The sequence below is a fragment of the Alligator sinensis genome, unplaced genomic scaffold, assembly GCF_000455745.1.
Source record: "Alligator sinensis unplaced genomic scaffold, ASM45574v1 scaffold842_1, whole genome shotgun sequence".
Classification (NCBI taxonomy): domain Eukaryota; kingdom Metazoa; phylum Chordata; order Crocodylia; family Alligatoridae; genus Alligator; species Alligator sinensis.
The window spans coordinates 525,124-552,927 of record NW_005842295.1 but is presented as its reverse complement, the minus strand read 5'-3'; the positions used below and the strand labels follow the sequence as shown (position 1 = coordinate 552,927).

Sequence of the window (27,804 nt, the reverse complement as noted above, 5' to 3'; positions counted from 1 at the left end):
TTTTCATTCCATCCAGGAAGAGCACACACCAACTGCTGAAACTTCCTTAGCCTGACAAAGGGTTTTTGAACTCGAAAGCTTGCTTAATAACTATTCTCCAACCATTTGGGTTGGTCTAATAAAAGATATCAAATTCACCCAAGGAACCTTGTCTGCAAGAACTATGAAATTTTATGGCCCTGATATTAAAACTCTTATTCTTACTATTGTATTTACTCATGAGTGCTTTCATTGACTAAAATTAGACCACATATATAGTCATAATTTCTCACCAAACAGAGTAAAAATCTAGATTTACATGTCTTTGCCTCATATCACATTGTGACATTCCTACTACTTATCTGTAAAGTGGTACTTATTCTGAATAAATATAGCATAGCCTGTACTTTTGCACTCAAAATCCTAAGGTATTTTATAGCAGTCTTGTATTAGATATTTATGTCAATGTTATAGGGGTGTAGGTTGTAGCCATGTTGGTCTAAGGACTCCCCAGGTATCTCTCCATTTTCATCCCCTTTTTCTCTCTTCCCCCTCCTTCCCCCCAGCCTGTCTCTCACCCATTGACTCCTCAATCTATATTTTCACTGACTACCTGTCTTGTATGCATACCAGCCCAGCCGCTGGCTTCTTTACTTTTCATTCTATCCAGGAAGAGCACACACCAACTGCTGAAACTTCCTTAGCCTGACGAAGGGTTTTTGAACCCGAAAGCTTGCCTAATAACTATTTTCCAACTATTTGGGTTGGTCTAATAAAAGATAACAGATTCACCCAAGGAACCTTGTCTGCCTATATTTATGTCAACGTCTATGAGCCATATAGTATGTACTGCTTTGCCCCTCAATAATGTAATGGCCTCTTAATAATGTAATGGCCTCTTAATAAACCTTTGGCTTGTGCTTGTATGTTCCAAGTACATCTCTGCATTTTGTCAGGGCGGGGGTTCCAGAGCCCTGTTTCTAAAGCTGGCTGTCTTTGGGTTTGCTGCTGCACACAAATATCCCACTGAAGACAGCAGAACTTTCTTGCTAAATCCTTTGTGTAGCAGGGCAGGCTCCGAGGGCAGCCATATTGCTCTCTAGTGGTTGCCTTGATCCTGCCTTACTTGCCCATTCCAGCCTCTCAGGTTCCAACCCTGCTGTCTCACCTGTCATGCCACAATGTTAAAGTCAAGTGGGGAGGCTGCCCACAGGAACCAATGAGCTCAGGGTGCTCTTCCTATCCTCATCACGCAATCTCTTCATCTCTGGGGCTTGAGCCCTACTGCTCTAATTGCCTTAAGGGCTAGAATTGTGACCTCCATCTTCCCCTCTAGTCATGTAGATGCCTCACAGGTGTCACTTGGCATAGTTTTGGAGTCCCTGGCCCTCAACATGCACTTAGCCCCTCAGGCCTTAAATCTTTGTTTGGACTGCAGCCTTGGCTCTTTTACTTTGATTGGGTCCGTCAGCCCAAGTCCACTGCCGTGGACCTTGGCGCCTGGGCCCCAGCACAGGTCTCACCCTCCCAGGCTCTGGGCCCCTTGGCCCCAGTCTTACCTTATTGGGCTCGGCCTGCTCATACAGTCTGTGGGGCTTTGGGCTCGCTCTTGCCCTCTGCCTTTATGGGGGTCTTTCTAGGCCTACTCATACAGTTCTGGTCACAGGCTCCGATCCCCAGTTTGCAGTCTAGTTTTCCAGCAGCAGTGGCAGCAAGTCTCTAGGCATTCCCTGCAGCCTCCAAGCCTCCCTCGCAGCCACTTTCTCAGTCCTCCAGTGTAAACTTAAGCACAAGTATAAGCTAGATGCTACCAAACTAAAATTCACCCCACTTTTAAAATTCACAAAAAACACTTAACTGCAATGCCTGGGGCTGTTGAGTTTCCTTTACCCCCTGTGGTCTGGAGCTCCTTTGCCATGGCAGATCCAAGCTAATCTGAGTCCTCAGCGATGGTCCTGGCTTTATGAAGCCTGTAGACACACCCCTTTAGGTCACCTGACCTGCCACTTTCCCTGCCAGACTTGTCAATCATAGCCCTAATTGTGCCTTCTCGACCTAGGGTGAGCAGCCATTTTTCTTAAAGGCCTCTCCACTCCTCTAACAGTTTCTCCAGGGCCCTGGAGCTGGCTGGTTGCTCCCTGGCTCACTCATCTTCCATGATGGGGTAGGGGCCAGGACCCCATTACACCTTGTCACTGGCCTTTAAACCATCAGTTGCAGTAACAAGTTCTAAAACACATGTAAGCAACAAAAGGAAAAATGGTGGCACATCCATCTCCTGATTCTTTTTCTTTTATACTGGTTTATATACTCAAAGTGCTATACAAAAATTAATAAAGCCTAGCCATACCCCCATGACAGAGGTAGATATTGTAAGCAGCATTATCCTCATCTGATAGATGCATGATAGATGGCAAACTAGAAATAGAGAAGGTTACAAAGGAAAAAAGAAAGAAACAAAAACAAGGTTAGGACTAAGAAATTCCAGACTTTTAATTCTGTATACATCTCTTTCAGACTTCCATCAAAAGTTTGAAACTAAACCATTAACTAAAACTGCAGCCTGGGGATATAGGGAATAAAATAGCCAATCATTGCCGAGCCACAAAGCCAAATCTGAAAAGGTTGGGCTAATTATCCTGATTTAAGGACTTTTCAGCATCTGTAGATTTATCAGCCAAGGGCAGATTTGATTCCCCACATCCCATAATAAGTTTGATATCACCTGCTGAAGACTGTCCTACAGAATCTGTCATGTCTGGAGGGCGAATCTGGGATGGAAAAAATACATAGTTAAAACAGAATGAAGAGATCATTACTTTTTTAGACAAAATTCATTTAAGCTTCCTCTGCCACTCAAATATATATCATTCAGTCTGTATGGAGTGAGCAGCGAACTGCACTAACATTAAAATACCATAGTAAAAATTATCTGATGTTATTTTTTATTAAGAATACCTCCCCCTGCCCCGCATGGACCTAAAGAGCCACCTGCAGGGTTCTTGGTGCACAATCAAGGCTGAATGCAATTGGGATCCATACCAACCTCAACATTAGTCCTACATAATACATAGAAGCATGCTTTCATTTGTTTCTGCATCTCTTTTGGCAGTTTGCCACAAACCAGCAATAATTCATCAGAAGCAAATTTTGTCAGAGTAAGGAAAAATTCTACCTAACTTTGAAGCAGAAAAATACTCAAAATCCAATTCTGCCAACCAGGTGTAGTGCTTGTTACCAGTCGTGCTCCCATCATGGTCCAATAATAAGTGCATGGTCAGGTCCTTTGTACGCACTTAGCTTTCACTAAACCTTTAAGGCCAAGAGAAACTCACTTTATTGCAAGTTAAAGTAGAGTATTTAAGGAGAACCATAACCAAGCTGAAAAATTCAGATTGGGATATAGATACTGACATCCCCTCATGTTTGGGATTGTATGCATCAGAGATTTTGGTTTGGCCCATTTGAATAAGGGCCAACTGTAACATTTAAGTCTCAATCTGCTTTGGATTTTGAATGTACTTATTAAAAATTAAGAATGAGGTTTAGTCTTGGTTTTTACTTCAGCTCATCTCTAATTACAAGGTAAGTTTTGAGGAGAGGAGTCTCAGAGTCAGAGAGAAATGGGGCTGAAATCATGGAGAATAGTGGAGTAGAACTAAATTCTCTAAGTAGTGGAGCAGGGACAGAAAATATACCAGGTATGGAGAAGAGGTGTTGGCACTTGGCATTTGAGCAAATATGAGGGCCAAGGGATAACATAGAGAGGAAAAAGTTTTGAACATCACAAGGGAAACATCAAAACATTTTGGACATGGCTCAGAAGTCAAAGAAATGATGGTATTGTAGACCATCAGAATAGTTCAGTCTGAATATTTTAGATATCCTGCAGGTTAGAGGGTCCAAGGAATGTCATCATCAAATAGTGGGGAATATATTTCCACTCTCCATTCCAGCCTCAGTCACTGGGTCAATCTGCCTATATTTGCATCTATTCAACCACATTCACAATGCCAGTGTGTTTTATATGTAACCGAGGGTAGAAATTAGCTCAGTATTGTTGTGGGAGTTGTTTAAAGACATGTATACACATTTCTTTCCAATCCTATGTTCCAGTCTCTAGTATTAAATCTTTTAAATTGCAGAGATTCATATTGTAGTGAAGATTAAATAACAAACCCATATTCTCCAGAGAACTATAATGGCAAAGATTAATGCATACATAAGTGGTGATTTAATAGGAATACAAATGCAGTACTCATACATTATGCATTGCAAACCATAATTTTCAAGTATTCAGAAACACACAAAACTGCAATAATTTATAACTCTTTCTTGCCATGTTTCCTATGTGAAAAAATAAGATAAAGTAAATGTTTTTCCATCACAAGCAGAGCGGACCAAATGTTTAAACATTTTAAAGCTATTATTATCTGAGACATTCTTAGCCTGTTGACTGAAATAAAATGTTATTCTCACAGCTTTTTCCCCTGGATCCTCCTGCAATCTGTCAAGTCAGTACATCATTCAAGATCACATGGCTACTCACTACAAGAAATTGCTGTCTGCCAAAGGTATATGAAATCTATAGTGTTGACTATATTCATCAAGCTAATAGATAAAATCATACCTAAGAATCTTTTGGTTACAATAGTTCTTGGCTGGCTTGTTAATTTTTTCCTTCACACTAAAGCAACAGATGTCAGAAGAATTTTAAACCCAAGCGCCATATAGGCAAGACTTAATTAGAACATAGAAATAGTTTTGAGAAGCATGTGATGATGTTTTACATCTCATCCTATTTAACTTCATTTTTAAGTGAAATTTCATGTCCTTGCAAGATGCCCAACTGACACCGTTCGAAACAGGTGCTTACTTGATAGAACAAGTACAGCAAAGCAGCACCAGCACAAACTTTTGTGTACTGCACTCCACTCTCGTTCGGCTAGTTTCCTTCCTGTGAGTTATCAGTATAGTGCCTGTCACGCATACTAAATTCCCAAGAAATAAACTAAATATACTGCATGAGAATCATAAATGTGTAGGGCTAGAAAGGACCACAGGAGATCATCTAATCTACCGCTCTATGCTGAGACAGGATCTCTGACACCTGTTTTTAAAAGCCTCCAATGAAAGAGACTTGATGAATCCCAAGATAGCAGTATTTGACTGCCTTTGTAGTTAGAAAGATTCTAAGTTGGAGAAACGTGAATTTGATAAGACAGATATCAAGTTCTTGGTCTATCTGATGAAGCCTGAAGGGTTGTCTATGGACCTGAAGGAAGTAACTACCATCTTAGACTGGCAATCACCAAAAGTTGCCCATGGAGTGCAGTGCTTCCTTGGTTTTGCCAGTTTCTATAGGTAGTTCATCAAGGGGTTTTCCAGGCATGTAGTCCTTATCACTGCCCTCCTTAAGAAAGGGGCATGCTTTACATGGACCCTGGAGGCCCAGGCTGCCTTCAAGAGGCTCAATAAAGCCTTCAACTCAGCCCCCATTTTGATACACCCTGACGCTGCCCCAGCCTTTCCTGGTGGAAAATGATGCCTCAGCTGTGCCTTTGGGGCGGTACTGGATCAACCATTGGGGATGCAGGGACTTCCTTAGCCATACGCTACTTTTCCAGGAAACTGTCCCCTGCCAAGCACAATTATAATATGGACTGGGAGCTTCTAGCCATCAAGGCAACTTTTAAATAATGGTGGTGCCATTTAGAAGGGGCTCAGTTCTCAGTACAGATACTAAGTAACCATAAAAATCTAGAATATTCACAGACCGCCTGGAATTTCCACTGGATCTGGCTCTTGTTTCTGTTCTTTACCCAGTTTAATTTTACTGCCACTTACCACCCTGGCACCAAGAACAGTAAGGCAGATGCCCTTTCCCAGAAAGATGAATATTCAGAACTTCTTCCTGCTACCCACTCCATGGTCCTGAGTCCAGGGAGCTTTAACAAGGCCACGGTAAACAAGGAACTAGTGACGTGGCTCCATTCCATGATTCCCTAAGATCCATTGGCTTCTTGAGCCCAACAGGTTTCAGAAGGGGCTGGATCATCCCCCAAATCAAACTTCCAGTTTTGTGATGGCCACCTCTGATACAAGGGACACCTGTACGTCCCAGAGGGGGAACTACAGATTAAAGTCCTGCGGTCGTACGGCTTGTCAGTTCCAAATGCTTGTCATTGATTTTGTGTCAATCAAAAATATTTTGCAGAGGAATATGCAATGATAATTCCAAAATTACATTTCTGGTTACAAGTTAGAGTGTACACTACATTGCTTAGACACCAGACTAATCTGCCTGCTCTTCTTCAAAGAGTTCTGAACTTTGGCACAATAAGACAAAGCCCAGTTGGACTATATGCTTAGATGATGCCTAGACTTTTCTGTTTCTTTAAAACTCTACATAGTAACTGACAAATCTGTGCACAGCATGTTCTAAGAGGTGAGATTTATTGAAGACTTGACTCGATCTGTGACCCTTCTCAAGAGCAGCCAGCTGAGAGCATTGATGGATGTCCCCAAACACAGTGACAAATCTATATTAAAAAAGGGAATGCCAAGTAACTTCCCTATCTTATTTCAATAATAGTTTCCTTATATTTGGATGTTTTTGATGGTTACTTAAGGAAGATAAAATTGGAGCTAGCCCAGTGGTTCAATAGGGAGCATCCATTATGAAGGTGATGTTGGGGTGACTCCTTTCAGAGACCTGGAAAATTACAGAGGTGAAACTGAATGGGCTGGGGGAGATTACTTTAGTGTCTAAACTCAAGGCTGTGACTGAGCAGCAGCATTTATAAATACTGCCTTTTTCCATCTATAAATTGTGGGAAGGAGAATTTGGGACATACGATTTGCCATCTCAGCACCTTGTTCCAGGACATCCTATCTATCTGAGTCACTGGAAAATGTCAGATGCTTCAGGAAAAGGTGAAATATACTGTAATGGAAACTGCTACCCCACAATAATGGAGTGAACTGTAACCGTGTTTAGGCTTCTATAAATCATATAGGCCTTTGCTATCATGACCTTGTCTACCCAAGAGCTATGTTGCATGTTAATGCCACAAGCCTGGTGACCACATGCAATTTTCACAAAGTTCAGGTTGTAGCTGCTATTATTTTTCACAGAGTAGCCTGTCAATTCAGCTCTTTCCAGGACTGAAAAAACTTGATTCAAATCTAGGGACATAATTTTTAAGGTGATATCAGCACCTCCATGTTACAAACGAATACCTTTTGACTACGTTATGAAATTTCTTGGCTATTCTTTCCGGTTTTTTTCTATCACCATAAACCACCATTTCTCTCTTGGTCAGGTTGGTAAAGAACAAGTAACTATTATAAAGTCACTACTCATCTGCAACCAGGGAAGGTAACCTGGGGCTGAGAAGTGTCCTTTACTCCACCTTACCACACTGAAAAAATATAACACACAAGCATATTTCACCTTTGTCTGCTTAGCTTTGTATGTAGGTACATTTTTGCCACTGTGGGACTAATACATTTCAGTCACAAAGCAAGTGTGCACCTAAGACTGAAAAATAGCAATTCCTTTCTTTCTGATTGAATAGTTACTCATAAATATACTGGACTCCCTAGGCATATCCACGCACATGCCATTTACAGCACCCAAAACACATTTGAGGTACTGCAAACTGCACATATCCACCCATTAACTAGCGGGGGGGGGGAGTTGACACTGGGAGATCCTGGTGTCAAAAAAACCCCCAAAACCACTGCTAAAAAAAGTAGCGTGCGCAGCACACAGCAGCAGCATGTGCCAACAGAAATGGAGCCTGGCTGTCCACTGGCTAGGCTCCAAGCGGCTGCAGCTGCCGCTGCCCCAGGAGGCCCCCAGAACTCTAAGGCTGCTGGGGCCAGCCTTCCCTATACCACTGGGGTCATTTTGTTGTGCATCGGAGCATGCATGCAGGGGTGTGCCCTGGGACAAACAGCAGCAGCACAAATATGTGCCGCTGGTATTTGTCCCTCAGGAAATGCATGCCCCTATATGTTTGCACTCATTGGAACACACCCCCTGAGGGCAACAATGACTACTATGCACGATTCACACTTGTTATAAGCTCTGCTAGTTAAACTAAAGCTCTCTGTGCAGTCACGTGGGGAGAAGGGCCAGCACAGAGAGAGAACTGCTTCAAGGATATTTAGGTCATTCGTTTTAATCTAATGCACTCTTGTAGCTCAAAAGGTAAATTCACAGACAAAAATTCCTAGTAGAAGAGGAGCTCAGATGTTCTGTTTTAATTATCTAAACAGGTTTCAATTTTCTGTAGTTCAAATGAAGACACTGCTCTTCCATAGCAGCATTCAGCTGATTGATATAAATTTGTAACGCTCACATATTTTACCAAGAAAGTCTGAAGTTATACACTTCTGAGTAAAAACATTAAAACATCATAATTAAATTCTCTATGAAGTCACATTAGAGAGATGACCTTTAATACTAGAACATGTACTTCACTTAGTCCCAGCCAGTCAGTCAGTCCCAAGGCCACACCAACCGTTGGAGCAACTTTGATATAGCAATAACTTTCCTCCATTCTTCCCGGGCTTTTGCAATTCTTGTACAATCTATCGGGTCAGGTTTACCCTGCCACTGGTACGATGTAGCCCAGTTCAACCTGTTTCATGGTCAGGTTGTTGGCAACTAAACCAGCACCTCCCCACACCTGGTCTGCCAGGTGAGGAGGGTGTATAGAGATGAAGCAGGACTAAAACCAAAACCTGTCAAAGGGTGGATGAGCTCACAAGTGCCAATGGCCATCCACACCTGGAGAAGAGATGGGCACTGCCAGGTTATTTTTGACTGAAATCACCAATGATGCAAAGCCAATTAACCACCCTCATAATTGATCAGTCGAGCCCCAGGTTAACAACAACCACGTTTTTCATTGGCACTCAGCAAGATGAAGTAGAAAAATATGCTAGTGTCAAGCTGACCTCTTCTACTGACGATGCTCAGGGTGGAATGGTCAATAATGTTACTGGGTCAAAAATCAAGCTCACTAAACAAGAAATCACCATTGGAACATGGAATGTGAGAACTCTATGCTACAGGAAAACTTGAGGAACTTGTTCCTGAAATGAATCTTGCAAAAATCTTGTAAAATAAATGTTGAGCACAGGTATTCTCCTTAATGATATGAAGCACTTCATAATTCTTTTCATAGTAAAAATGATACTAAATCTCAAGGCATATGTTCAAATTATTTCCTTTAACATCCAGTCCCCTCTACATAATCACACAGATCCTGATTTTCAAAAGTGCTAATAAACATCCACAATTTCCACTGAGGTCAGTAAGAGCATCAAGTGCTTAGCACCTCTGAAAACTGGGTCTTTATTTTTTAGGGCCTGATATTATGTGGATTTGAGTGATGTCAGCTCAGCTGTCTCTTGAAAATATGGCCTTCCTGGCCAAACTCCAGTTGGAGATCTGGGGCATACAGCTCTGTATGTCTAAAACATCGTTTGGGCATGCTTGCACAAGATCAAATTTGATATAGTATATAGTGATAACCACCTGTTTGTCTCTCTCCTCTGTCTCTCCTCTGTCTCATGAAGAGGGATCCAGGTTTTCTATTTCCCACAAATTTTACCACAGATTTTACATTTTACCAGAGGCGAACACAGATTTCTCATTTTACCGGAGAAACCTGCAGATTTTGCAGTTTTGTGACAAGCCCTCTGTAGGGCTTGGGAGTGCGGGCAGGGTGCTCCCGGCCACTGCATGCAAACCCATGCCCCCCAGATCTGTGTGTGGGGTGGGGGCTGTGTGCTGCCTGCTTCAGGCTCATGCTCCCAGCCCTGCTGCTCTCCCCTGGGGCCTGCGCAGCCCAGCGTGTGTGACCTGGTGCTGCAGGGAACAGCAAAACCACGCAGGAAACTGCCTGCTTCTGCAAGCTCCAAAGCTCCACACTGCCTGCTTCCTCTGCGCACAACCCCATGCTGCCACCCCTGCTGCAGCCACACAGGCAGGGGATGCCTCGCCAGGGCAGCACAGATCTCTCAGCGGCAGGCAGCTTCCTGCATGGCTCTGCTGTTCTTTGCAGTGCAGGGTCGCACAGGCCGGACTATAGAGGTGCTGGGGGAGGGCAGCAGGGTGGGAGCCCACATGGGCAGCACCCAGCCCCCACCCTGTGCACAGATGTAGGGGGCATGGGTCCCCCTGTGTGTGCCATGTGTGTGTGCCATGGCAGGGAACAGCCTCCCCTGCCCAAGCCTGCAGTGGGTGGTGGGATACAGGGCTCCACTGCAGCAGCTGCTGCATCCTGCCAGGGGCAGGGAGCTGCAGACCAGGGTCCCTGGCCCCATAGCCCTGGCAGCTGACAGCCCCCTCCAGCAGGGCTGCAGAAGCAAGAGCTGTGGGTGGGGGGCAAGGAACACCAGCAGGGCTGGGGGGGGCTGTGCAGGGCAGGGGGAGTAAGGGGCCCCAGCAGAGCAGGGGGACTGTGGGGGGGAGAGGGGTGATTGAGGGGCACCAGCAGGGTCAGGGGAGCTGTGGAGGGCCTTTCAATTTAATCACAGATTTTGGGGGTTTATCAGAGAATTTGCAGGGGGGTTAATCAGAAAATTTGTGATTTTTATTTATTTATCAGGGAAACCCATGATTCCTGCTCATGAAAATGGAGCTTCTGGCCTTTAAATGAAATTGGAATTTTCCATTACTTATAAGTGGCTATCTCCTGCTTGGGCTGTCAGCAGTCATTTTTCCCTAGATTTCAGCAAATCTTCTATTGCTCTAGGTGGGCTGAATTATGCAGCACTTCTGGTTGCGTCCTTATGATGCAACATTCATCTCATGAGAATAGAACTCAGAGTGATGTAAAGCAGAAATCTAATAAGATTTAGATTAGGACTTGAAACTCTTCTAATTTAGAGTTTGAAAATAAAAAATTAAAAACCCTGATGATTGCAAAAATGGATGATTCCTAATAAAGTAACACACCTCCGCACACCTTAACTTGTCACATCTCCCCTGGCTACTGACTGGAAGCACTTGCACAAGGATTGCCTCTGAATAGCAATGTGTGCTAATACCAAGCATCTGGACTAGCTCAAGCTTCAGCTTTCCTGATTTGCAACACAGAAGGGAATGTGGTAATAGCCATTATCTATTTTATTTACCTCTTATGTTATTATAGTTTGACTAGAGATAGGTCCAAACCAGGGCTGGATTGGAGGAGGGCGAGATGCAGCAGTGCAATTACACCCCTTTTGATTACTGTTCTACCCAAACTTTAAAACCATCTGCCTGGGAGGGGAAGCAGCATTTCTATTCAGGCAGTGCTGAGAGAATCAGTTCACTTCCTGGCTCATTTATCATCTCCCTGATTCCTATTAATCTCTCTCCACTCCATAGGTGTGAACAATCTGTCCTTTTTAATTGTCTTGATGTTCCGCTATGCAAACTATCCTGTCTTCTGCAATTTTCCTGTCTATTAGCCATTCCATTCTCTTCCATTTCATATCCCTGCAGATTATTTTTAGCTCTAGCCAAAAAAATTTAACTTGGGTATGGTAATACTAACTCAGGTGTAGAAATGACTGCCAGTAAAGTATTGGAGCCACTGTCAAGATGCTCAAGAAGGCTAGATTATGTTTTATGAAGCTAAATAGGAGATGTACAATTAACTATAACAACTACAGAACTAATGATACAATATCTTTTTTTATTATTTTTGCCTAGTTGTGTTTTTCATTGCACATTCCAATAGTTTATATTTGTTTTTGCTTTGATCTTAAAGAATAATACAGTGCTAGCCCCTTAATATATTAGTCAAACTTGTAATTTCTCTTTAATTGGAGAAAAATGTGTTGCGTTATATATGATGATGTGCCACACCATCTGCAACCCTTTCTCAAAATCTTAGATCCACCCGTGGTCCACAAAATTCAGACCCAAGTCTGATAATAAGGTTTCCCTCAGGAAAGGAGGAGGAAGAATTGTGTAGGTCACTTTAAAAAAAACCCAAAACAGTAGACTTTCAAGAATTGTAAAATAAAATGAAAATGTCTTTAATAATATAAGCCTTTGTATTAACCATCCAAAGTTCCTAGTGAATTCAGTTGCTCAGCAGGATCATCCCTATCAAATTTAGTCAGATTATTCAAGGGAAATGTTGAGATCTCAGTTAAACATGCTTATTTTTCTGTTAATCTAGCTGCTGTTGATTCATCTGTACCAAAGAGTTTGCATACTAGCATTCAATGTGAGTATAATTTTTATTCTGCTTTCAAAATATGTTTGGTTTGGAAACATTTGTCTTGGATAATCTTATTTTGTTTTGTGATGCTGATGGTGTTTTGAAAAGCCACTCACACAACTAAAGTTTGCATCATTCCAAGTGTGGTCAAGATGATAACATAACTGTGTCAATTGTATGCTACATGCTTGTGCTGATATGTGCTAAATCTCAGGCCCTGGGATTTTGCCTTGTTTGTAGTCCACATATTTTGTTTGGGATATAATTTTGTTTTGCTTGATTTTCCTGTCTAAACCCAGAAACTTTAGTTCACATACATGGAGTACTAATCACGAACCTTGTGTATTCCTTGGTAATCAGTACTGGTCATAAGGCAGATAAATCATCAAAACCTGCTCTAGCCTTTAACTTGCCTGATGCCCAGATTTTCATTTCTGCCTTTGCTGTTCCATGAATTATTGATTGGGTGGGTTTTTTTGTTTTGTTTTGTTTTCTGAAGCAGAGGATTGTTGGTTTGCATCCTAACGCCATCTGTTGGCAGAATATGGAGTATCAATGGAATAGGGAATACAGGCAGATCTTGTTCCACTCTCTTCCCTCCCCCCCCCCCCCCAAAAAAAAAAAAAGCCTGGTGGCAAGTAGGTAGCACAAGATTCACAAACCACCCCTGGAGACAATCTATTATCTGGCAAATGGAAGCAAGACTTATATTCACGAACCTTGGAAAGCATTCCATTCCTTCTGCATTTGTTGGTTGTATAGATTAGAAATATACATGTCCTTTGTATAGACAGTTGCCGTACTGTAAAATCAAGGTAAAAATTGCCAAAAAAAAGAGAAAAGAATCGCTTTTCCACAATGCTCTTAGGTACCTAAACTTGGGCATGACAGTGAGAAGGATGTAACAAACTTCAAAGAAGAGAAGTACAAATATACAAGCCTGTAGGATAGTGCACATACTGTAGGGATGCACTTCTTACAATCCAAACAAGGTTCAGAGTGTGCTCTTGAATGCAGAAGCACAAGAGAGCCAGTGAAGGGTCAGAGCTGAACATCGAAATTCTCTTCCTTGTTTGGGATGCTTGTTTCTCCCATTAACCACTTTACAAAAATAGTTCTGAACTAATGGAACAAAATAATACAGAAACAGAGTTGCAAGCATAAGCATTAGTGTTTGGGAGAAAATGGTACTCTGGGGGAGAGAAGATTTTCTATAACCTACCTGATTCCTGAATTTCTTTCTACACACAACAAATGTTAATGGCCACCCCACCCCCTCCTTCATAGGTTTTGATCTTTCAGGAATCAGCCTATTTTCTTCTGCTAATTGTTTGTCTGCTGCCCCTGGGATTTTCCTTCCCCCCTTCAACTTCACAGCTCTGTTCTCTTAACATTCACTGTGCCTGCTTCCTTCCTGACCCCTGATGAAGAATGCCTTGCATTTGAAAGCGTGTCTGATTTTATTCCAGCCATGCAATTGGTCCAAAAGAAGATAGCACCCCCCAAAAAATCCTTGCCTTTTTCATTTGTTTAGAAAGGTCAAGAGGACAGAATGTATTTGACTACTTGCAGAGGGTTTATTTTACAGTTTTATATTCTGTATGGCTGGTATTACCAGAGATGCAGCAGCACAGCTCTGAGCCTAGGGCAGCTACATGGTGCCCCAGGCAGTGCCAGCTCCCACTGTACCAATTACAGCCATGCAGTCAGCTGCTACTACAACAACAGTTGCTTTTGCACTCCACCAAAAAAGGCAGTGCCCAGACTGCTGCTCAGCTGGGCTCCCTTTAGTTACACTACTGGGTATTACTATATATTTAAAGTTCTCAACCAAGAACAAAGTGCAACACACTGAACATACATGTAAGTAAGAAACCATCTCTGCTATGAAAATCTTCTAGTCCAGGGCTGGCTTCTAGTCAGGTCTAGTCCAACTTTGTTGTGGTGGTCAGGGCGGGGTGCAGATGGTGCCAACATACAGCCTCTATACCCCTCCCCAAGATCCCCCCTGGGTTCTGCTGACAGCACATAGTCTCCTCTGCCAGTGGCAGCACATGGACCACTGCTCCCTATCGCATGGGCTGCATAGGCAGTGCATAAAACTTCGCCCCCCTTCCCCACCAACCATGCAGCAATAGGAGAGGCAGTCAGTGGGGTCACATGCTGGCTTCTTGGGCTGCTAGCTAGACAGCCCTGTTCTAGTCAATACAGACAAAGCAGAAGGCTAGAAAATAAGGATATTATCTCAGTTTTGCTGGTGGGAAACTGACATCCAGAGGCCCAGATCTTGAAATGTTCTTAAAGTCGCCTGTCTCTATAAACAGGCTAAGACTGTAAGCTGAAGCCCTGAAGGACCTGAAGTGAGATGCTTAGATTAGTTGGGGGAACACCCCTTTCACTAGTGGGGTCTGCTCCTGTAAGCTGTCTGAGCATGCCCAATACCTGGTACCTGCCAGGCGCCAGCATCAGAAACACTTTGGTCAGAGCCTGCACAAAGATGGTGGGAGAGCAGCTAAGTGTAGGGCAAATGAATGGGAGTAAAGGAGAGAGAAAAGGAAAGGGGGAGAGATGTAGTAGCATGCCTTTACAGGGATGTGCACTTGGAACATTGGAATAGGGGATCAGGGGGACTCCTACAGTGCTGCAAGGCAATTAGATCAGAAATCTTAGCTGGGAAAGTCCCATTAGACTCAGAGGAGCAGTTTACTCTCCCAACAGTGCCAGCACAGCTCCAATGATAAACAAGCAAGAAAAAACATCCCCTACCTGGAATACTATTGATCTTAGGGTACTGTGCATCCCCAAGAGTAAGAGAAAGTCAGTCCTTGTGTTCCCCTGAGCCCAGGAACTGCAATTCTATCTGACCATCACATGGACTGTCCAAGGGCATGTAGGAGTGCTCCTTGTGTATTCTCACAGCACAACACAGTTGTATAAGGGATAGCCAGAATCTTGCACTGGCTAATTAATCCGCAGTCCAGCCCTTGCTGTGTGCTTTAGGTCTTCACGGGAAGTAAAAGTCCTAGAGAAAGGAGAACTTGGAAAATGCTACTGGGAGGGCATGGGGAGAAAAAAGGCACCAATATTCCCAGGCTTGTTCTAGGGCTACATCTTCATCTGCATGGCTCAACTATTGATTCAGGGCAGCTGAACTACTCTCCCAAGAGACACTGTTTTTAAGAAAAGAAAATCTTTTAAGTGGCCCTGACTTTCCCTAGTCTGTTATCTTCCCATATAGTGGAGAGGTGACAAAGGGACCAAGGAAGGATTTAGGCAACTACAGGTCAGACTACTACTCCCAAAATGGAATCCAGGACTGGCATCAGGGCTAAGGACAGACATTACACACAAACCAGTTTAAGTGATCAGAAACTGGTTTAAACCTGTAGCAGAACAGATGTTCAGTGCACATTAACGTGTTTGAAAATGACTGAAACCAGTTTGAGATAAACCTGATTGAATGTAGGATCAGACTTAACTGATTTGGCTCCAACCAGTTTATGCAATGTCTGTCCCAGATTCCTTCCTGGTTTAAGATAAACCAGACACCCCCAGCATCCCAGCATGCTCTCTGGGCTGGGCAGGGCTCTCTGCTCCACAGCAGGGCTTGCCCCTCCCATCTGCTCCCTGACTGGAGCTCCAGAGACTGCGGGCTGCCCCCCACTCCTCTTCACCACTCCCTGCTAAGCAGGAATTCCCCCCTTCCCTCTGCCTTGCTGAGAAGGTTTTTCTGTATTAGCTAGCAAACCACATGGTGGGTTGGTGCCCAGGGCCGTCACCGCACTTGCCCCCCAACACCCCCCCCCCCCCCGCAATGGCACTACTAGTAGCACAGGCATTCAAGGAGAGGGAAAGACTTGGGTCCTGGTTCCTACTCCCAAGACTGCTTCTGTAAGGGTGCTGCTAACAGACACCCTTCTCCTCCCCAATTGAGAACTAACACAGTGGAGGCACTAAGGGATTGATTTGCAAATCATTCTTGCTGTAGAAAATGTCATGGATACAAAAGTAGACCTCTACTCAGCATTGGCAACGTGTAGATGCACCCCCTGAGCTTGGCAGTGCATCCCCTGCAAAAAGTGCCATCAACGCTGCTGGCAGCGCCTGTGAGCAGTTGCCGCTTGCCACCCCCCCCCCCACCAACACCATCTGCGGGTGGTCCCTGATTGTCGCTGGGCAACACTGGTGTTGTCTGCAGGTGGTCACCACCACCCCCCCTGCCGACACATCTGTGGCTGCCTGCAGGAGCTTCCCGCTTGGCCTGCCCCTGCTGCCGACATCACCCACAGGCAGTTGCCATGCCCCCCCCAGCCTCCAGGGGCATGCAGTGTTCTTGCTACTAAGCATTAATATTTGGAAAGGTGGAGAATAAATGAGGGATGTTTTGCAAGGCTGTTAGTGTGATAGGAGGACACAAGTAAATCTCTGCCCTGGAGAAGGATTAGTATGTTTTCTTCTTTCCATTAAAAAAAATGAGACGTCTTTTTTTCCTGTTAATGATATTACACTAAATACGCATTATATCCTTTTAAATCATTGAAGACTATCATAATAGAAAAGTGTTTCAATAAATACACAACCTGCTAGAACACTACTCACTCTCCATAATTGTTTGCCTTCTTCTAAATCTATGATCCTGTAAGTACCCTTTTGCTTTGCAAATTCATGATCTGTATTGGATATCACCTGCTTCGTAGATGACCTGCAAGAAGGAAATTCAGGTTATTGGTTATTCAACAATAAATCACATATATACACAAGTCTATTAAAAAGACAAGCTTAAACAGCTGGGGAGATTAATTTAAATCCATAGTCTGAAAAGGTGGAACAAATACTGTATATCAGTCCTTTGTTTCTTATAAAAATGAATACACTATAGATAATTATCTTGTACATGATTATTTGAGAATCTGAAAATGCCCTGTTTTATAAGATAGTTGTACATTCACTTATTAAATTAAAGAATATATAGACAGAGAAAGACAAGTACTAAAACTAGATTATAGGGCTTTATGCTGGAAGCTTTCAGGTGTTAGACATAGTTTGAGTCTGATGCATGAATAACTGTGTAGTAGAGTTTCTAAATAAGGGCTCCATTTTAAGTGAATCTGCCACCAATGAAAATTTGTAGTGTCAAAACAGTGCAATACTGCCTGTGTTTCTGTTTGTCACCATTTTAAAAGATCAACATAGTGGCATCCAAAACAAAATGTTCATAATACATCTTCCAGTATATCAGACCTTTCTGTATTTTCAGCACAGGCTTGTAACAGCTTCTTAGACTATTTATGAGATTATACCGTCTGAGGCAAGTGCCAGCAAAAGCAAAATGGTTATGTACAGCAGGGACTTTGATACATAACTTAACGATGCAGAAGAAAGCCAGCGGCACATGGTAATTTCCAGTACATGATAATAGAAACCCTTTATAAGAGATATGAATGAGCAGATATAGACCCAAAGTTTTCTACTTGGCAAACTTGTAAAGATTGAACAAAATATTGTTCAAGAGACCCTTCACTGTAGTGCTGTTGGGCTCAGGCATGCCCTTGCTGGTGCAGCTGGCATTTTCATCTTGATGTTGGGAAGCAAGAATCTAATTCTCTAGAATCTGGTTTATTGTATTCTTTGGTCAGGGAAATCTGAAAAGGGATTTCATGGTACTTAGTGCCTTAGTTCTTTAAAGCTGTATTCTGAATGAAATGATTTTTATGCTAGATGCATAGATAGACATACCAGGTCATAAGAAATATATCTAAGGATGAATGATAACTTATTAAGGGGCATGGGTAGGTAAGAAGACATGGTACAACTGAGGGTATATTGGGCCAGTTTCTAAGGCAAGAGCAGAGTTAATAATGTATCTTCTTCTTGTATCATCTACTCAGCAGTGATCAGCTCAGGTCAGGCAATAAGGATACCTCATTACTCAGCCTAGTAAGAGCTACCTTTCAAATCTCTTCCTGAGTCAGATGGCAGGCATCACAGAAAAGGAGACGGGTGGCCAACAAAACAGTGTTTGGGTATAAGTCTTTGTCATAAGTTTCTTTCTCTCCTATTAACCTGGGTAAGCCAGTATCATGTTTCTTTCTCTCCTATTAACCTGGGTAAGCCAGTGCCTAGCTCTAAATTCTCCTCAAGCATTGGAAAACACAATGGGAGGGAATGTGGACGCAGGCTCTGCGATTCCGGAGCTCCCTGAAGCTGCAGATCGGTGAGGGACAGGGGCGGAGCCTCTCTCAGCGAGTCTTTGACTCTCAGGGGCGGAGCGTCTCTCAGCGAGACGCGGGCTGCTCAAATAGCAGCTGGGAGAGCAGCTAAGTGGCCAGTGGGGGAAGGGGGAGATGCCAGCCAGGAGACATAAGGAGCTGAAGAGAGGATCACTGGGCTGGAGAGCAGGCAAGAGGAGTGGAGCAGTAACCGGAGGGTTCTGGCAGGGCAGCGTGGAAAAAACCCCAAGCCTGGGGAGACAAGAGACGCCCGGGAGCGACGCCGCAGCCCCACCAGAGAATACAGGTACGGCAGCTGGGGAAGGCGGCAGGGAGCTACTAGCTCTCACAAGCAGCTTGGCGGGGAGAAAAGAGCAGCCCGGCATGGGAACTGCGCGCCCTTCCAGCTCAGGAGGAGCAAGAGAACGACCCCAGGTCAGCAGAGATCCGGAGGTGGTCATGTTGGGAAGAAGGATCAGGGAGGGGCACAGGGAAGCTGCCCAGCCCCATAATCACTAGGAAGGAAGGGACGAGCAAGTCCCCTTCATCCTTTCTCCTTTGTTTCGAGTAACAAGTGGGCACTGGGAGACAGTATCCCAGGGGTCCGTCGGCAGATGCCGGATGCTTTCTGTTAGATTTATGTGAAGTCCTACTCATCCCTAAGGCAGGGCAGGTTCATGTACCCAAGTCGGCCTGAAGCTGAGGAATCAGCTGTGGGAGGAAGATTGTACTGGCTGAGAAGGCCCGACCTATCCCAGGGCAGGTAATCTGGATGAAAGGAGATATCATCCAGAGGAAGACCTGCAGAGTGCAGCGTTTGTCCAGGCCATGGACGTGGTAAGGGTGGGGTAAAGGGGAGGTTTGGAGCCCCACGAAGAAAAGACTGGGGGTCAAGACCTCTTCACTTTTGGGGGCCACCTGAAGGGAACTGCCTCCCCAACAAGGAGCATCAAAGACATGGCAGATGAGTAGGAGCAGCACTCATACCATCTAGGTGGCACCTGAGCCCAACTCTCACCCTGAAGTTGCTCAGGAGCGAGGCACCTATCAAGATGAGGCCGAAGCCCTACAACACCTACCAGCGACACAATGGTGTGTTCTGGTCCAGAGAAAACCATTACTTCTACTCCGAATCAGAAGGCTTTGTGATACCAGCTCTGTTTTCAGCAATCAGACTGACAGGAGCACTGCATGGTCAGTCAGTCTGATAAAGCCTTGCTGTAGTAGGACAGTTCTACACTGAGCAGGTCCCACCAGCTTATTACGCTCATGACAGAATTTCCAGGGGGGAAGCCAAGGTAAAGGAGAACTCTTGGGAAGAGTCCCAGCTCCATCAAATAGAATTACTAGATCAGAACAGTTTCCCTTTTTCTTTTTTGTTGAGCAAGGATTTAGTTGCCAAACTAAAATTCATACTGGCAGAATGACTTACTAATCTTAATGTATATTGCACAGTTCCTATATCCTTCTCCTAGTACAAACAGTATATGTGATTTAAGAGGTATAGCATAAAGAATCTAAACATTAACACACTTCACATAAAGTAAAGTAAGTGGAATTATGGGCAAACAATATATCACATTTAGTCAACTAGAAGATGACCCTGATTATAAGCCCCTCCCCCCCCGATTAATTAGATTATGTATATGGAAAATGTATACATTTTTTATAATTTTCCAGGTATAGAATCTAATTATTGGAGATTTGCCTTGAATTTGTCCCCCTTCACTGCTACAGCAGGGATAATAAATCTGGTGGGGGGCGGGGGGGGAGAGCAGGTAGCCCCTTTGCTCTCTGCTCTCCCTCAAACTTTTTCACCTGGTAACTCCTTCCCCCTCTCCTTACTATCTGACTCTGCTCTCCTTGTGCACGTGGAAGTAAGGAGCACATCTGAAAACAATAACCTTGGAATTAAACAAGGCTGTGGCAATTGGCACACACACACACTTAGTTCATCCAGAATTGATGCATATTACCTTTTTTTGAAACTGCTGCAAGTTTTAACATAGGTGCTCCATAAACAGTTTTAAGCAGCACTTTGGCAACTGTTCCTATGTAGTAGAATTTTTATTTTTAATTTTGTGTTTTGGGCCAAATCATCTCCAAAATCTATTGACTGAGCACAGCTCAATCAAAGCCTATGTAGTTCTACCACCAGCAAGTTTCCTACCTCCCAGACTCTTCAACCTGGGGTTTCAGATACTCACAAATCCATGGCACACATCCTATATACAAGCCCCAAGCCCGGATACCTTGGAGTTCAAATGCCCCCTAGTTTTGCTTGCCTCTAGCCAAAAGGCCAAAGGAGCAAGCTGGAGAGAAAGCTTGAGAACAATTTCCCATCACTATAAATTGTGTAGCCGAGATTTGTTTGGGGTTTTTTTGCATATATATTGTCCTGTGGGTCACCTGACAGTCCAAATCATATCATTGCGATTTCTTCATACACATTCCTATCACAGTATCTGCACCACACTTCCGTGTGTCCATGTGCTTGTGTGTCCATCACCATCACCCTTGCCCAACACAAAAGCATGCAACCTTTCCCCTAAACCCTGAGCGTACCCGCACCCCTTCCTCTCCCCCAGTAACCCCCTCCTCTACCCATCTATTTCTTTCCCAGTCCTTTCAGTCATCACTGTTGTTATTGTTTTCCTCTCTTTCATCATCTCCACTGCCATCATCATCATTGTTGCTCTCTTCAGGGGTCCCACCCCTAAACAGTCTGTGCCAGTCCATCCTCCTCCAAATTATCCCTACCATCTCCTCCCCAATGTCTTCCGCTACTTTCTTATAGTACCCTTGCATCTTTCTCAGTCCCATTCTGACACAGGCCTCTATTGAGAGGCTTGTGCGCCCATATATGAGCAGGTTCCTGGACTTCGAATTCATTTTCTGCTTTAGAAATGCCATATGGTCAAAGCAGGGCATCAGGGTCCCCTTCTGTTTGGACAGGTGCCCAAAGAGCACCGCTTCTCTGGTCAGGGTTTGAACTTCTGTCACCATCTTGAGAAGTATAAACACTTTCTTCTACACCCCTTTGGCAAAAAGACAGTACCATAGGAGAGGGTCAGTTGTCTCTGCTTTCCATGAACAAGTTTCCCTTGGGAAGTATGGTTACTTTCTCTACCCCTCTCTGTGATGCTGTACCCGCACCTGCAGAGCGCAGTGGACTACTTGCCAGTTCATGTCTCTGTGTTCTTTCTGCAGGTCCTTGTGGAAGATCCTTTTCCACATGGCCTGGCAGTTGTCATCAGGGAGTAGGTCCATGGTCAATACCACATTCAGTTTCCTCACTACCACCTGTATTTTGCATGGTTTGTTAGGATCATTGGGCCTTCTTTCTGTAGTTCACACTTGCCGCGGAACTGCTCCAGGGTTCTGCAGAACCATGGCGGTTCCCAGGCAGCTAGGTTCATGAGTGGTGGTATGTGTTCCCTGCAACATTGTAGCATGCGACCTGCAAAATACTTCACAAAGCAGCTGTTTTAGACCCTGCTCCGGTTGCCAGTTTGCAGATCTGGCTCATGTATTTAGTCCAGAAGAAAAGCAGGATGTATGTATTCCTCAGCTCTCTGTCTGTTTCATCTTGTACAAGGTTTTCCTCACCACTGTCTCCCATCTGGAGCCCCAGAAGAAGGTGAACATTGCCCTCTAGATTCTGCAGCAGGGAAGCCACATACATACCAGTACTGGAAAAAGTGATCAATTTCTTGGTGCTGACCATTATTTTTCTTTCTTCTTAATAGAGTAGTTCAGTGCTTAATTAATAGTATACTACAACCTCACTTTTTATGGCCTGCCTTTCTTTTGCTCTGGGTCCTTGTATTAACATTAAAAAGAGTTAATTCATTTGCATTTTTAACCAGTAAAGAAACTCAAGTATGCAACTTCGGGGACATCATAACACACCTGTAAAAAAATATACAGCTCCAAAGACTTAGAAGGAAATATTATTTCAAATAAATATGAAATTGCAGTATCTTCTCTCAGGATAATTACAGCCCAAATGGTTAATCTGTATTAATCAATTGCATAAATTGACTTTTCCCTGTCTCATTTAGGAATGTTAGTCATCATTTATCTAGGATAATGATGTTAGATGGATTGAGGACTTTATGAAAATTAACTTGTTGATGTATATACACATCAGTTCGTATTATTAATGTTCTATAAATTTAGAGTACAGGTACAGTTAATAGTCATTCAGATTTGTAAGTCCTAACAAAGAGTTATACATGCGCACTACTCTACTGAAAGGGATGAGAATACAACCAACTGTGCATACATAATGTTTTGTAGGAGTCAAGTACTAATGACAGATCAGTCAGTTTGATACATTAATAAGATACTCTCCTTCAAATTCACAGTCTGCTTATAAACTCATCTTAGATCAAGACCACCATGTGCTAGGTGCTGTACCTTTACATAATAAGAGAAAATCTCTTAAGTACTTACAACTTTAAAAAACAAGCCAGATAAAGGGCAGCAAAGGGGAAGCATTATTATCCCTTTTAACAGACAGGGAACTGAGGCAGAAGAACATTATCTTACCTAAGGTCATACTAAGGCCCATCGTAGTGTTGGGAAATGATTTTATGTTTTGTAAGGGTATATACAGGTGTCACACCTAGATTGATATAACTAGGGTTTCATCAATGCAAATGCTAAACTGTACACAAATTCAGGAGATTAGAACAGGCAAGAAATGGCTGCCCAATTTAATTTAGTTCACTCATGTGAATTGTACATTTAGATTGACCTAACTAGGGTTAGGTTGATCTAAGTGCCGATCTGTACAGATGTTCAGGAAGATTAGATCAGGCAAAAAATGGCCAGCCTGATCTAACCTTAGTTCCCCTAAGAAATGAACTATATAAATTGATCTAACCCATGCCCAGTCTAACCCAAATGTGTGTATGGTTCAACCCTGAACAGACAACTCTGCCTGTCCCTCCCTGCTACCTCTGACTTACTTAGATTGCATTCCCAGTGCAACTCCTGGTATCAGGGAATGTGTGTACATGTGGAACCTGATCTACAATCATGTGGTTTAAAGTAAGCCGTCTGATTGTAGATTGGGTCCTGGGAACATGTGTATGTTTACAGCACAGCCCTGGGGCTAGGAAAGCCCAGCCACTTGCCTTAGCCTCGGTGCTGTGCATTTCCTTCCCTCCCCCCGCAACTCTGACCGGGCTATCTTTAGCCCTGCCAGACTGACCAACCTCCCAGCCAACCCACCAATCCCCCCCTAGTCCTGCCAACTCCCTCCCCCCCAGAGGACCCACTAATTCCCACCAATTCCACCAATCCCCTGTCCTGCACCCACCAGCCCCCGCCACAGACCCCGCCACACTCCAAATCCCACCAATAACCCCTGAGGACCTGTTAGTGACCCCCCAGGCACACCCCACCAAACCCCCTGATCCCTCATGCCCCTCTCCCACCCCTGACTTACTTATATAGGGCTCTTGGCACTGGTGAACATCTGTATAGCAGGCATCCAATTTACAATCATACCACTTAAAGCAAGCTGTGTGGCTGTAGATCAGATGCTGAGAACATCTCTATGTGGCCTAAGTTCTACTCCATTGCTTTAATCATGGAACGATCCTTCATCTCACACAAAGAAAAAATATAGTAATCTTTTAAAGGAAGATATGTAAATGTATCTATTTAATTAATCTGTATTATGGAATAATATTGTGCTGCTGCCATTTTAGCATATGGAAAGCAAAAATTCTGCTGCAAGCTTTACATATTGAGTCTTGCTTCTTTTGACTTTCTGTAGCACTGTCAAAGCTAAATATTATACTTCAGAAAATCTATGCTCTAACAGGACTGAAAGAAGTTTCATGTGCCGATGGTGCTGCAGCTCATAGATTTGCATCCCTTACAGTATATCAGTTGCATACTAATAGATTGGGGTTGTTTTTATTCCTCTCCTTTTATTTTCAGGTGATCAATTTTTTATAAAATCAAATTAAATGGATACTGAACAACATGCTTGGTAAGACTATCCAGCATCCACTCACTCTTGTCAGATCTTCAGGCAAATTGTACCTTAATTTTACTTCCGTGTATTCTAGAAACATCATGCAAATGGCTCATTAACTTCTTTTAATCAAACAACAGTACATCCAAATTTTATCTGGGGGTCATTTATTCATTTTCAGAAACCAAGAAAACTTAAGAGAAGATCTGTGAGTAATTGTATCTGCTGGGGGCAGGAACAATTGGTACCATTCAACTGGAATAGAAAGTAATTGGTGGTGGAGAGGCACACATATATTTTAGAATGGATAGAGTGGCAGGACTGGATGACTTAGTGAACTAGTAATGGAAACTTTTTGCCTCCAGGTTTCTAGTACTGAGTGAATATATTTAAGATTGGACAAATGTTTAGCGAACAATGTGTGAAGAGCTAGTGGATCTGTGAAATTAATCTCGGGTCACACTGAGGAGCTGCTTCTTCACAAAAGCAGAAGTATCACAAGTGCTGTAAATTACACCCTTCTTGGTAGCTTCACCAGAGGTCAAAGGGTTGTGCTGGCTGCTCTTACTAGCCTCTCTCTAGAGATCACTAGAGTGGGGGAAAGCTTAGACTGCAGCTATCTGTGCTATAGTTGTTATGCAGAAGCACAGAGCCTGGAACTAAAATCTTCTCCCAGCATCTTTCACAACTCCTACCCTTCTGTTTTGTTTTGACAGCTTTGGGATATTTCCTTAGTAGGGTATTGGGTTACTTTAAAGATAGGTTGCTCTGCCTGAAGGCATGGTCAGCAGCTAGTAAGAAGGCACAGTCAGCAGCTGTAGGTACAGACAGAAGAGCAGCTTCCATTGTAACTCGTGGCACTTCACAGGAAGCGCCATGGGTTACAACAATCCTCTGGACCCAACAGATGTTCACTGTTGGGTCCCGAGTATTGGGAGACTGAGCTGCTGTTTAGAGTGGCTTCAAGCCTACAGCTGCTCTCCCCTAGCAACACCCCTCCCCCTTCCCAACTCTTGTGCTGTTTTCAGAAAGGGATAGGGGAAAGAGAGCAGAGGGAGCTCATTCTGGGGGTTGCCCAGCCAGCACTGAAGGCTGGGGTGGGTGGATTGGAGTCCCCTCACCTCAGGGGAGCTCCAATGCACCCACGCCACCCTCCAGTACCAGCAGAAAAAACCCCAGACCAAACTCCCTCCGCTCCCTTCCCCACCCCCTTCCCATTCTGAAGACAGCTGCAGGAGCAGGACTGAGCTTTGTCAGCCTGGCCTTGCTCCCAGCGCACACAGACACAAGTTACTGAAGGGGCTCCCAATTACAGTTTTCCGCCCTTTTTTAAGTGCTCTGCAGCTATGCACTGGTATTTGGTCATGGGTGTAGAGTGCTTTCAGGGGCACAATTGGGTGAAAATTGTCACTGCTGTCTGCGCATTGTGTTTCTCATCAGGTTAAGACTCTTCAGCCACTACCCACTTCAAGGAGCAGGCCTAAGACCTAGGCTGATGCAGAATTTCTTTCCACACCTCAGATCAAGAGTTTGCTGTTGAGTCATGTTACAACAGCCCTTCCACATGCTCTGTAAGCCAGAGTGGAAGGTTCCCATAATTACACTGGTTTCCTCAGTTTGGGCTAATGAAGGAAGAGTTGTCCCTAAATGCATTATGGTGATTCAGTTCTTTTCTTTTCCTTCCATCTATGATGTAAGTCCTGGGATAATAGGAAATGTAGGAGTGTGAGGGTCAAATAAAGGGTAACATGTTTAAAAATATAGATTCACCCTAATACCAAGGCCGTAGGTTTTCTGTACCCTGGGAAAATAGACTGAGAATAAATTATAAAGAGGTTATACTAGCTCCCTACCTACTTGTACACACTGTCTACCTTTAGTTTTCACAAGTGTCAGTGTGGCAGGCCAGTCCTGTGTTGAGCCACGCACCTCACTGTACCTGACCACCTTCCAGGCTCCGAGTACCTCCTTGGGGGCACCTCACATCTGGCCGACCCCCATCCTGGAGTACACCCACTAGCCTGGGGTAAAAACTGCCACCACCCAGGGCTGAGCTTTATTCTGGCTCTGTGCACCCTGGGAAATACAGACCTAGTAGCCCTTGAGGGTACTTGACTCACTTCAAGCACTTGGAGTGCTTCTCTCAGTCGGAAGCACAAGTAGTGGTCTCCCTTAGTCAGCCGAACCAAGGGGATCCCAAGGCATAATCTAGACACACACCCAATAAGTCTCCCACACTAGGTACAAAGGAGAACTTTATTGGTTACAAGGCGTAGAGTTGCAATAGGGTACAGGGTAGAGCAATATCAGAGAAATCCCATAGAGCAAACTGGCATGGCTGGGTAGCCTTTAATCACGCATCAGACTTACTGCAAGCTATATATCTAGTTAGACCTCAGGTAGCTTACTCACAAGTATCATCCAGAGGCAGGTAGTTCCTTGATCATGAGTTTTGAGAGAGAGAGCAAGTTTCAGATGGTTCAGCTCTTCTCTCTCTCTCTCTCTCTCTCTCTCTCTGAGTGTTCCTCATGGCTGCTGCTTCCTCCTCCTGGGCAGTCCTTAACTTACTTGGTCCAATGGAGGCCAGCACCTGTTTGTTGTCAGCCAACCAATTTAAAATGCATCACTAGTTGCTGCAGGGATTTAGGTTGTAGCCGTGTTGGTCTAAGGACATAGGCAGACAAGGTTCCTTGGGTGAATTTGATATCTTTTATTAGACCAACCCAAATAGTTGGCGAATAGCTATTAAGCAAGCTTTCGGGTTCAAAAACCCTTCGTCAGGCTAAGGAAGCTTCAGCAGTTGCTGCGTGCTCTTCCTGGATGGAATGAAAAGTAAAGAAGCCAGGGGCTGGGCTGGGCTGGGCTGGGCTGGGGAGTCAGTTGCCAGGCAGATTATAATGTATCAAAAATCCAATGTCTATGTTTAGTCCCTGATCTCTAGTATCCAGGAGGTTGATGAAATGGAGCTCATAGGCTCGTCTCTGGGAAGTTGTGTAAATTTCCCTTGAGGATCAGGACTGAGAGATAGGAGAGAGAGTGGCCCTCCTGTGAGAAATGTGCCCCCACTGGTAATTGGGAATTTCTGTCTTTGATGGATTTCCGGTGTGTGTTCATTCTGGTGCGCAGTTGTTGTCTGGTCTCTCCTACATATCTTCCATCAGGGCACTTGGTGCATTGGATGAGGTATATTACATTCCTGGAGGTGCAGCTGTAAGATTCTGGGATGCTGATGGCTCTGTTGTGGGGTGTAGTAATTGCGGGGGTGGTGGAGATGTGTTGGCAGGTTTTGCATTTCTTGTCATGGCACGGTCTGGATCCTTTTGGTGTGTTCTGGGGTTGAGGAAGTTTGCTTCTGGTGATGAGGTTGGCGAGGTTCGGTGCTTGT

General features: G+C 44.0%; 2 protein-coding genes across 5 annotated transcripts in view; one reads left to right on the top strand and one right to left on the bottom strand.

Moving 5' to 3' along the window:
• Positions 1-27,804, top strand: part of LOC102385443 (spermatogenesis-associated protein 7 homolog) — an 86,285-nt gene that overhangs the window by 34,202 nt on the left and 24,279 nt on the right. For all 3 annotated transcript variants that reach the window (XM_006028205.2, XM_025209576.1, XM_025209575.1), the window contains exons 3-4: positions 4,461-4,553; positions 12,174-12,221. In XM_006028205.2, the coding sequence (XP_006028267.1) occupies positions 4,461-4,553; positions 12,174-12,221 (141 nt within the window). The remainder of the gene's footprint in view (positions 1-4,460; positions 4,554-12,173; positions 12,222-27,804) is intronic.
• The window catches only part of LOC112551022 (endogenous retrovirus group V member 2 Env polyprotein-like), a 49,223-nt gene that overhangs the window by 13,708 nt on the left and 7,711 nt on the right, over positions 1-27,804 (bottom strand). Inside the window, exons 3-5 of one of the 2 annotated variants that reach the window (XM_025209574.1) lie at positions 16,815-16,917; positions 2,705-2,750; positions 2,330-2,397 (exon numbers count right to left, since the gene is read on the bottom strand). In XM_025209574.1, coding sequence (XP_025065359.1) covers positions 2,330-2,397; positions 2,705-2,750; positions 16,815-16,821 — 121 coding nt within the window. In that variant the 5' untranslated portion in view covers positions 16,822-16,917. Of the gene's footprint in view, positions 1-2,329; positions 2,398-2,704; positions 2,751-16,814; positions 16,918-27,804 lie in introns of those variants that run through there. The other variant, XR_003095129.1, reaches the window with a different exon arrangement.